The 9997-nt window shown below is 48.1% G+C and overlaps 5 protein-coding genes across 6 annotated transcripts; 4 read left to right on the top strand and 1 right to left on the bottom strand.

Moving 5' to 3' along the window:
- The first annotated feature begins 280 nt into the window (after positions 1-280).
- LOC128719689 (cuticle protein 8) lies at positions 281-1037 on the top strand. Its single transcript, XM_053813317.1, has 3 exons — positions 281-301; positions 375-800; positions 879-1037. The coding sequence occupies exons 1-3, from the start codon at positions 281-283 to the stop codon at positions 1035-1037; spliced, it is 606 nt and encodes a 201-aa protein (XP_053669292.1).
- Positions 1038-1535: 498 nt separating this feature from the next.
- LOC128717776 (uncharacterized) lies at positions 1536-2091 on the top strand. Its single transcript, XM_053811468.1, has 2 exons — positions 1536-1565; positions 1633-2091. Exons 1-2 carry the CDS (start codon positions 1536-1538, stop codon positions 2089-2091), a joined length of 489 nt encoding a protein of 162 aa, XP_053667443.1.
- Positions 2092-2246: 155 nt separating this feature from the next.
- Positions 2247-2961, bottom strand: LOC128709218 (uncharacterized). The gene is made up of 2 exons (XM_053804201.1): positions 2917-2961; positions 2247-2846 (listed from the first exon to the last, which is right to left on the bottom strand). Exons 1-2 carry the CDS (start codon positions 2959-2961, stop codon positions 2247-2249), a joined length of 645 nt encoding a protein of 214 aa, XP_053660176.1.
- Positions 2962-3488: 527 nt separating this feature from the next.
- Positions 3489-4515, top strand: LOC128717763 (uncharacterized). Its single transcript, XM_053811467.1, has 4 exons — positions 3489-3594; positions 3660-3992; positions 4052-4438; positions 4472-4515. The coding sequence occupies exons 1-4, from the start codon at positions 3489-3491 to the stop codon at positions 4513-4515; spliced, it is 870 nt and encodes a 289-aa protein (XP_053667442.1).
- Positions 4516-5134: 619 nt separating this feature from the next.
- Positions 5135-7281, top strand: LOC128709993 (probable isocitrate dehydrogenase [NAD] subunit alpha, mitochondrial). Of its 2 annotated transcripts, XM_053805032.1 has the most exons (5): positions 5135-5161; positions 5556-5684; positions 6083-6247; positions 6339-6869; positions 6940-7281. In XM_053805032.1, exons 1-5 carry the CDS (start codon positions 5135-5137, stop codon positions 7279-7281), a joined length of 1194 nt encoding a protein of 397 aa, XP_053661007.1. The 2 variants fall into 2 exon arrangements, with proteins under 2 accessions (XP_053661007.1, XP_053661008.1); XM_053805033.1 differs by lacking the exon at positions 5556-5684.
- The last annotated feature ends 2716 nt before the right edge of the window (positions 7282-9997 follow it).

Raw genomic sequence — 9997 nt, 5'->3', positions numbered from 1 at the left:
CCCGATGAATTCATTCCGAATTCATCCGTGGCGGCGGCTTATGCAAGCGGACAAACACCTGCCCCCTTCCCATGCCAGATTTGCCTATTATTTCACGCAAGCGCGAGAAGCTTAGCCGCGGCTTGCAAGACGCTGAAGGCCTTTGGAAAGGTTCCCCACCGATCAGTTCAGAGGCGCAACGCTTGCTTAACGGACTTGACTGCGTCTATCCTTGACTGCGCACCCAGACACCTTGCCAAGCGGCCAACTAGAAGCTGTTTCACCACCTGCGCCATAAAACATGTTCCGATCGTCACTCGTGGTAAGTTGGAAGGAAGTTGTGACCAGCGTGTGTTGTGTGTGTGTGTGCTAAATTAGACTCTTCGTGGCGATAGGTCCTGGTGATAGTGCTGGCGGGAGATTTTGCCGCTGCCGCACGCCGTGATGTCGTGGCCCGCCAGAGACCACAGATCGTAGTCGTGGAGGAGTACGAGGAAGCGTTGACGACGCTGCCACCACCGCCGAAACCGTACGCGTTCACCTACTCGGCCGGCCGCTCGCCGGGACACGTGGACCGCACGCACAGCGAGGTGTCGGACGGTAGTGGCGTTGTGCGCGGTTCCTTCTCGTACGTCGATCCGCGGAACCAGGTGCGCACGGTCGAGTATACGGCCGATTCGCACGGATTCTATCCGGTGCTGAGCCACCTGCCCAAAACGCCGCAACAGACGGAAGCGGTCGCACTGGCGCAACAGAAGCATTATGCACTGTACGCCAAGATTGCGCAAGAGCATGCCGATGCCCACAGCGGACTGACGGCGGTAGGTGTAACCGGGCGCGCTAGGCCGCTAGGGGCTAACATTAAACCCTTTCCCTTTTTCTGTGTATGCGTGTTGCAGGAACCGAAGCTGCCCAAGGACACGGTTGCGGTGGCGAAAGCGAAAGATCGCCATCTGTCACTGTACGAGAAGATTGCACAGGAGCACGCACGCATTGGAGCGGAACAGGAAGCGCAACGGTTGGCCTTTGAAGCTACCTCGGTGAAATATGAGCAGTAGGGCGGATATGGCCACGCGACAACCGACCACGAAAATTCGAATGGGCAATAACGCAAAAATTCTCACAACGTTTGCCCGCATGTGCATAAAATGTAAATGGGATGATTCATCAATAAATCGATAAACTGTAAACAATCGAACGGGCTGAATGTTGAACCGATCGACGAAGAACGGGGGGAAACCGGTATTAAAGGTCGTGTTTTGTTGATCATTGATGTTGATGTGTTGATGTACCATGACGTCACTAGAGTTCTTTTTGTGCGAAAATATCAACCGACGCCATTAGATGTGTGGCTATCAGTACGAGTTCCAACAAAACGTCATCATCCGAAGGTCGTCTGCTGGAAGTGATCAAAACAGGGTGTAGTTAAAATGTCATTTTGATTACGAATTAATACGCGTTAATGTGGGAACACTCCGCGTACAAATGGATTTAGGTTGCTACTCGGAATAAACGCATTCGAGAAGTGATGTTTACCACTAGCAGAAGCATTCGTGATGGTGTTTCGCTTCTTAGTAGCTCTTGTGGTAAGTCTGCACGATCGACGAAAGTGAAGTTTTCGCCTTTAGAGCAATTCTCCATTCCACCCCACAGCTCATTGACGTGTCCTGGGGGCAGAATGAATATCCCAGCTATCCGGACGAGACGTCCGCCAACACCCCGGCCGCCTATCCCAATCCCGACTACGGTGCGAACCCACAGCCCAACCCGGCACCGCAGTATCCAGACTACAGCCAGGTAGAAACGGTGGCAACTACTACTGCGGCTGCTACCACAACGCAACCACCGAGAACGAGGCGCACGAGAAGACCACAGGTGTTCCCACCCACACCGACCCAGTCATCGCAAACGAGACGGATAGTGCGTTGGTTGGTGCTGGACGATCAAGGATATCCAATTCGTACCGCCGTCCGGCGCCGTTTTCGAACAGGAACACTAAGCAACTGGGTACCGCCGTACTATCGCAGCCTGCTTTCTGGACCACGCTCGACCAGATCGAACGCGGCCCGGGGACAATCGCAACGAGTCGCGTACACCTGGTTTTACGCCTGAGCACGTTCCACTGTTGTCGATCGCTGTGCCCGTTTGCGTCGAGATGCAATAAATCTTAATCTAGCGCGCCTTAAAACTTTCGGTTTTGTCCAGAAAAAGCTTCCGATGCCAACGTTTGTGATGCAAACTTCCCACACGGACGGTGTGATTCTTTATTATCCCATCAGCAAGTTTAGCAACGATGAAGTTGCACATACATTGCACGCGCTAGTGCTGCCGGATATCGACGGCGCATTGAGATCCGTCCCGTACCACGACTGAAAGACGTTGCCGGTCCCGCGTGCGTCCGACCAAGGCATGTCATAATACGTAACAGTGTCCGTATATCCGTCAGGATCACTGTAATCATCGTACGCATAACCGTCGTCGTCGTTATAGTACTGCGGATCTGTCTCGCTGTAATCTAACTCACGGTTTCCGTTACCGCCCGGTCGGAGCGTGATTGTCGCCGGGGTGTTCCTATTCCCGGTGGGGCTCTGCGTTTCCTGGACGCGCACGATCACCTTGGGGCGTGCTGGCGATGCACCGACGATGGACTGCGGGTACAGACGGTTCAGCATCGCGGCAAGCCCGGTCAGATAGCTGAGACTGCCGCCGCCATTAAGGGCCGAGCTGTAGCCCACGTTGGACGGTGCCTGGTTGGCGATGGCATTCGCGTACGGTGGCATGTTGTACCAACGGCACGCCATACCGGTGGCACCGTTCTGTGCATCCCGGTACATGTTCAAGAAAAATGCATCCCCCGGCACGGTGACCTGGGACATTCGGAGGTTTGGGGATTAATAGTAGTTATTGCGGGATTTTGCCCAATGTCCTATACATTACCAGCAACACCGCAAGCACGATAGCGCGCACAGAAACCATCCTCATTACTTCACCGAACAAATCACTATAACCTCGTGCACCAAGAAACAACACCGTTCCGGATTGGTATGTTGAAAGGATGTGATAATCTGTTAAGAATAATTCCACAATTGGACAGTAACCGACATTAACGAATTAATCCACCATTAACCTTCAACGATGGCAAAGGGGATCGTGCTAAAAATCCTCCGCCATTCAAAGCTTGTAATAAATAAATCGGATACTTAATGTTATTATTTTACAATGACCGCCGTGCGCTGTATTATCAGGTCTGACACCTTAAATTAATTAAAATCATATCAATCTGGGAGACCACGTTTACCAAACCTTGTTTTCGTCTAGCAAAACAAAATTGCAAAATGATCTCGTACTTCAGTATTTAAGTATACAGTGTAACAAAATAAAACTCCATTTTGTCGGGCTTATAATGGTGTTATAATAACCTTATTTACATCATTCAAGCAACCTTTGGCTAACCTTTAAAAAGGGCACCGCAAACTTCCGTTCAATCTGTTCTGTAGGCGGATTTCAAGATGGACGAATTCCGGACGGGTTACTTAGTGGCGTTGCTAGCGTTAGTTTCATTGGGACAAATCGTGGTGGCCCAAACTGAAGAATACGAATACTACTACGAAGAAGGTGCGTCTCACTACGAATAATGAGGTAGCAAAGGATTCATTTTTGCTAGTTTGTTCTGTTTACAGTAAACGTAACCTCCACAACGTTACCCCTTTCTGTGCCACCAATCGAGACGACTACAGTGACTTTAGTGGTGGCAGCACAAGGAACTGCGGCGACAACTACACCATTAGCCTTGGTGGTAGAAAATTCTGAAGAACCAAAAAACATAACTGCGCTACCCATTGTAGACGATACTACGGATGGCATTCTGGTGCAAAATAATTGGTCCACTACCGCAATAGATAGTAAGCCCCTGGATCCGGTGTACGCACATCGAACCGATCAGATATTAACACAGTTGAATAGTACTCGCCCGGTTAGGTACAATTTCACAGTGTACAAAACTACCACCCGGCGTAAGTATATCGCAACCGCACTGAAACATTCGACCCGATGTTAATCGTTTGTCTCACAGCTAATACTCAACCAGGAATAGTGCTCAACATCTACACCGGCATGTATGGAATGCATTCGCGAGGAAAATACCAACCCAGCGGTGGGCAAAATAACTTCCGGCCACGGACCCAACCTACCCTGCAGGGATGGTACGGTATGTACGGGATGTACAATCGTCGACCGATGCAGTCGTACATGCCGAGACAGAACGCACCACCCGTATATAGGGGCCGTGGACCACAGAACGGTTACAACGGTGGGTATAATTCCTTCACATACCACACGGCAACGAAACCAAGGCGAAACGTTCAGCAAACCCATGGCCCCGCACTGGATCAGCAAGCAAGCCTGGCCGTATTCAATTTTCTCCTGCAAGCACTAGGGCAGCGTTCGGGTGCTAACGGTCGTTTGCAAGGATCGAAGTCGCATGTTCAGCAAGGATCGAAGTCGCAAGTTCAGCAAGGATCCCGCAGAAGGCAATGAGAGGTTATAACAATTATAAAGTTACACGAAACGATTTGCAGCACTACAAAATAAATAAAGAAACAAACACACTGGTCGTCGCCTAAAGTGTAGTGTGTTTAAAATGTTGGCTTTTGCTAAGCTTCAAGGATAACAATTTACCATCTAGTACCGATCATATCGATCATCACTGCAATCCTTGCAATCTCTGGCATAAAAAATTGAGAATTTTTTTATTCAAGAAACTTTCTCAACTTAACTGTTTGATTAGGCGAGTAAAACAACATTTTTCAACCATGAATATGTGGATAATAATTCCTAGCACAAGTTAAAAAGGACACGTTGAATTTCGGTAAAATTAAATGCTAATGTAAATTACACGTGCCAGGCAGCATCTCGCCGTCAGCACGATAACACGGGAGTACTTGACCTGCTACAATAAACGCACGATTCAATTGTCAACTGCGGCCGTAAACACTGCACTTGCGAGAGCGAGAGCACCGGAGTAGTGCGAGCGGGACAACACAATTGCAGTGGCAGGAAAAAGAAGAAATCCTCTCAAAAGATCGGTACGGCCGTGTGTTTTGTCGTCTGCTGTCCGTCGATTAAAGCACGCAGTTGGTTCTCAGTGAAACGAAGCATGGCGGCACGATTGATAAAGAAAATTGTAAGGAAAACCCATGTGACATACTGTTGTTCAAGTGTGAATCTCCCAACCCGTACCGTTCTCCTACACCTTCCTCGTTTTGGGGTTTTATTGCTGTTGCTGCTGCTGCTACTGTTGCAACACTGCTGCTGCTGCCGGTTCTATCGCCGTCATCGTGGAAACCTTTCCACCCCCTCGTGTGGAAAACAGTGTGCGATGAAAGACAGTGCCCTTCTCCTACCCTACCCTTCTCACGCATGCAGGCGAAAAAACGATTGCGCAAAGAACCCCAACAAAGTTTGCTTGAAATTCTGCGGGGAGAGGGAGGACAATATAGCAAAATCTATCGAAAACACGTCCACTGTTGGCAAATTGGAATTCTACACCACGTCCCCGTTTTTGTTGTGTCTTTTAGTTGGATGGCGAATTTGGAACGCTGCTGGCGAAATTTTCCGCCCAACTGAAGGACAATTGGGTCAAGATTTACATAACCTCCTCCACTTCATCCACGGCAAACACTTCGCGAACCGAACCGATTGTTCAAGTAAATAACCATGTTTACCGCAATTACTAAAGGGGTTGGATGGGTGGGAAGGGATTCACACACACACACACACATTCATGCTCATTTTCCGATTGTCCGCTTCATCTGGGATTAAGTGCCGCTATATTTCCGGTGTTCCGAATCCGGGTTAGAAGAGAAGCGAGCGAGTGAAGGATAATTACTGGTTCCGTAACGATCTTCTGTGAAGTGAAGGCCACCCGAGTGTGCTAGTAGTAGTGGTAGTGGTAGTAGTAGTAACAGCAGCCCAACTAAATCTTCGCACAACCAGTTTTATCCGCGAACCGCCTTTAGAATCGTTACGTAACGGAGGTACTTTACGTTGACAAATTTTCTTCCACCATTGTTTTTCGTTCCATGCACCGTTCACCGTGCCCCAGACGGTCGCTCCGTTCGGTGCGCGTACGTTTGCATCCGGCTCGCGCAAAGTGACACTGATTCCCGGCGATGGAATTGGACCCGAAATTTCCGCCGCCGTGCAGAAGATCTTCGCCGTTGCGAACGTACCGATTGAGTGGGAAACGGTTGACGTTACTCCGGTGCGGGTAAGTAAAAGTGTGACCAACACAGGAATCTAACCAGCCAGAGACAAATAAATGAACTCGATTTTGGTTTCCATGGTTTTCTCCGTTCTAGAATCCCGATGGCAAGTTTGGCATTCCACAAGGAGCGATCGATTCGGTGAACCGCAACAAGGTTGGACTGAAGGGACCTTTGATGACACCGGTCGGTAAGGGACATCGGTCGCTTAATCTGGCCCTCCGCAAAGAGTTCAACCTGTACGCGAACGTGCGCCCGTGCCGCAGCCTCGAGGGTTACAAGACGCTGTACGACAACGTGGACGTGGTGACGATCCGCGAGAACACCGAGGGCGAGTATTCCGGCATTGAGCACGAGATCGTCGATGGTGTGGTGCAGAGCATTAAGCTCATCACGGAGGAGGCCTCGAACCGTGTGGCGGAGTATGCATTCAAATATGCCAAAGACAACAACCGCAAGAAGGTGACGGTCGTGCACAAGGCGAACATTATGCGTATGTCGGACGGTTTGTTCCTGCGTTGCTGTCGCGATATGGCACAGAAGTATCCGGAGATTAAGTTCGAGGAGCGGTACCTCGACACAGTCTGTCTGAACATGGTGCAGGATCCGAGAAAGTACGATGTGTTGGTAAGTGACTCCCGCTCTGTGTAAGAAAATCTACAAAGAATCTAACGTATTACTCCTCAATGTCTCCCAGGTAATGCCCAACCTGTACGGTGATATTCTGTCCGATATGTGTGCCGGTCTGGTCGGTGGTCTCGGTCTCACCCCGTCCGGCAACATGGGCCTGAACGGTGCGCTCTTCGAATCGGTTCACGGTACCGCACCGGACATTGCCGGTAAGGATCTGGCCAACCCCACTGCCCTGCTACTGTCGGCGGTCATGATGTTGCGACACATGGAACTGAACCAGCAAGCGGACAAAATCCAGGGCGCCTGCTTCGAGACGATTAAGGAGGCAAAGTGGTTGACCGGCGATCTGGGCGGTAAGGCCAAGTGTTCCGAGTACACCAACGCCATCTGTGACAGAATCAAGTAAATAGTCCCTGCGGTTATAATGCGAGGGGTGAGATGCAGGAAGGTTTTTACGTGCAAGACAACGGCGACGGACCACCCATTTCCTGCCATCGCCTACACCGCACTAGCATGCTGCCTGAAGCACGCACCCTTAAAAACGCCATAAATGGGAGAAGAGCGAGAGAGTAATAACAGTGGCTGTTTCTAGTGAATTACCAAGGGCAGAGTGAGCAGAAAAAGCACTAACTAGCGAACTATTTATTTGTAATTTTAAATGCAAACAAAATCCTACACACACACACACACAGCCATCGGTCCCGACGCACAGACGTTAGCCTAAGCGTGCGTTTCTTTCCAAACGACAACCAAACCAAGCAAACAAACACACCGACATTGGCTTCTTCAGATGGGAACCAGTATTAGGATGCATAGCAAAACCAACAAACGTCCAAAGACCGACGAAGTATCGCAAATATCGAATCGACATCCGAGCCTATTCCGTGAAAACTGGAACGCATACACAACCGCATCACCACCACCAACATCCGCCTTGTTTTCCTTGTTCCCTTGCTTTTGCTTGCCTACAGACAATAATAAGTGCAGCGTGGCCACTCGTCCTCCATCGAGGGTAATGAATGGGCCTGAAAGGATGGCAAAAGGGACAGAGATGCGGTGTGGTGATGGAGTGTCCCTGTAACGTTTTATTTTCTCTGTTAATTAGTCATTAGCGAGGCGAGAAATAGTGTTTAGTAGATGGGTTGACTACGTATGAACTTAATGGCGCAAATCAACGATCTTCCGCCCCGTGCGAATAATTGAATGCATTACAACTAAAGCCTCCTCTGGAAGAAGGGACTAATAAAAAAAGCCATGTTAGTACAACAAACAACAGATGCCACCAACCAGGAAAGAGAAACGCCTGTTCGACGGGCATGAAGGACGAAGGAAAAGAAAACACCGAACTTCACCAAAAAATGGAAATAAAATTGTCTCAAAACTCGTTGATTCAAATTGTGTTTTTGAAGCCATTGTACTTGGAGAAAAGAACCGCCCAAAACGTGGACGTTATACGAATACACAGCAGGGTAGCGCACCTTTTTGATTAGTTCTTTTTTTTTTATTATCCGTAGCATGTTATATAGGTTGCTTCTAAATAATCATATATGTGTATATATTTTTCGATTCATATTAAAATGCGTCCGTGAAGTAGAGAACAGTAAAGCAGCACGAGCCAACTTCCGCTGGCGCTTCTCTCTCTCTCTCTGTCGCTTATTCCCTCTCAGTTTTCCGCAAACTCCGTACGGAGTGGGATGCTTAATGCCTAATAGAACAATTTATCATGTATGTGTTTTCGTAATTGATCACCTGCAGCAGGATTGCAATGGTAGTAAAAATTCGAGTATTAAGAAAAACAAACCATCATATTTGGGATCACTTAACAACCAAACATATGGAATTGTACATAATCCGAAAGCTCTACGTAACTATCGTACCACTTCAAGATTTCACGGCTACCTACTCAGGATGCATTATGACAATTACTTAGCTTCTTAAGCGGTATCAGAAAGATGTCCACTGGTCGACTTGAATGCTGCATCCGTCATACAGCTTCAGCCGATTCAAACTTTCGGTTTGTTACGATCCAATCCCGGTGTCCGGTTGAAGATCATTCTGCTGATCGGGCTGAGTAATCGTTAACGTACACCTCCTCCGCGGCAGGAGTGAACCTCGAGCCGGTAACATGCCCCGTGGGCATTAAATTTTGTCAATTCGTTGCCTACCAAAACATTGCAAATAAAAGCACAGAGAGCACATCCAAACCCTCGCACTGATCATCACCCGCCGCCTCTACAAGCAGTGTGATACGAACCGATATCAAAAAGGGGTTGGCAACATGTTAATTGTGTATAAAATAGATTTTTGGTTTCAATTATATTGTGAATGAGATTTGTCCCACCTTCACCATATATGCCGCGTCCTGTATTACCTTTCTCAACGGCTTCGGCTTACTCGATTATTTATGTACGCGGCGGCATCGTTCGCCTTCCACGCTGTTCTACCTTAAAGTTAAACTTCTGGTTTGATTTAGCGTTGTCTCTAGATCTATCCCTGGATTGTTATTAATGTTCATTAATCGTTAGTCTACGCGAAAACACACAAAAAAAATCATTACGACAAAAAGAGGAGGAAAAAAAATAAACGAACACGATTGCGCGCGAAAGATTTGTCTTTTGTTTCTTGTTTTATACCGGTGTGCGGCATTAAGGTTGGATGTTTTAAGCATTTTTTTGTTTTACTGAGACTCTCCTTCTTCTCTTTTTTTAAATTTGGAAAAGTGCTGTAGCTAAAATGTCGTGGGTAAAGGGACGTGAAACAAGGCTAGCAGCACGAGTGTCAATCGGTTGGGAGAACGAACATTTCCCATAAGGACCTTTCCCTGGTCATGCCTGCCCTTGGCTGTATTCTGTAACCCACGACGTGTTACGCTAGAACGTTTAGCACGGCAACAATGGGCCCGTTCCTCGACGAAAGTGTAAAGAATATTATAAAAAGGAAAGTTACTGTACGCACCACAATTATTCATTACGCTTACACGCACAGGAGCGGACTCAAAAGAAAACTTGTATAAAACCCTTTTTCACGACGAGACTAGTGTTGTAAATGGATACACAATTCACAGTGTTTGTTTACTTCAACCGGTGAAGCGTGCACCGGTTACGGAATATTGAAGGAGGTGA

Source organism: Anopheles marshallii, chromosome 2 (assembly GCF_943734725.1).
Source record: "Anopheles marshallii chromosome 2, idAnoMarsDA_429_01, whole genome shotgun sequence".
NCBI lineage: Eukaryota > Metazoa > Arthropoda > Insecta > Diptera > Culicidae > Anopheles > Anopheles marshallii.
Note: the sequence above shows the minus strand (reverse complement) of the source record. Positions and strands in the feature narration are given on the sequence as shown.

What these genes read in the sequence shown, in the direction of transcription:
- LOC128717763 (XM_053811467.1), top strand. Translation starts at nt 3,489, where the DNA reads ATGGACGAATTCCGGACGGGTTACTTAGTGGCGTTGCTAGCGTTAGTT. An exon ending in GTACAAAACTACCACCCGGC is followed by an intron (nt 3,993 to 4,051) that starts GTAAGTATATCG and finishes TTTGTCTCACAG; the next exon opens with CTAATACTCAACCAGGAATA. An exon ending in GCGTTCGGGTGCTAACGGTC is followed by an intron (nt 4,439 to 4,471) that starts GTTTGCAAGGAT and finishes ATGTTCAGCAAG; the next exon opens with GATCGAAGTCGCAAGTTCAG.
- LOC128719689 (XM_053813317.1), top strand. Translation starts at nt 281, where the DNA reads ATGTTCCGATCGTCACTCGTG. An exon ending in TGTTCCGATCGTCACTCGTG is followed by an intron (nt 302 to 374) that starts GTAAGTTGGAAG and finishes TCGTGGCGATAG; the next exon opens with GTCCTGGTGATAGTGCTGGC. An exon ending in CCCACAGCGGACTGACGGCG is followed by an intron (nt 801 to 878) that starts GTAGGTGTAACC and finishes TGCGTGTTGCAG; the next exon opens with GAACCGAAGCTGCCCAAGGA.
- LOC128717776 (XM_053811468.1), top strand. Translation starts at nt 1,536, where the DNA reads ATGGTGTTTCGCTTCTTAGTAGCTCTTGTG. An exon ending in GCTTCTTAGTAGCTCTTGTG is followed by an intron (nt 1,566 to 1,632) that starts GTAAGTCTGCAC and finishes TCCACCCCACAG; the next exon opens with CTCATTGACGTGTCCTGGGG.
- LOC128709218 (XM_053804201.1), bottom strand. Translation starts at nt 2,961, where the DNA reads ATGAGGATGGTTTCTGTGCGCGCTATCGTGCTTGCGGTGTTGCTG. An exon ending in TCGTGCTTGCGGTGTTGCTG is followed by an intron (nt 2,847 to 2,916) that starts GTAATGTATAGG and finishes CGAATGTCCCAG; the next exon opens with GTCACCGTGCCGGGGGATGC.
- LOC128709993 (XM_053805032.1), top strand. Translation starts at nt 5,135, where the DNA reads ATGGCGGCACGATTGATAAAGAAAATT. An exon ending in TTGACGTTACTCCGGTGCGG is followed by an intron (nt 6,248 to 6,338) that starts GTAAGTAAAAGT and finishes TCTCCGTTCTAG; the next exon opens with AATCCCGATGGCAAGTTTGG. An exon ending in CGAGAAAGTACGATGTGTTG is followed by an intron (nt 6,870 to 6,939) that starts GTAAGTGACTCC and finishes AATGTCTCCCAG; the next exon opens with GTAATGCCCAACCTGTACGG.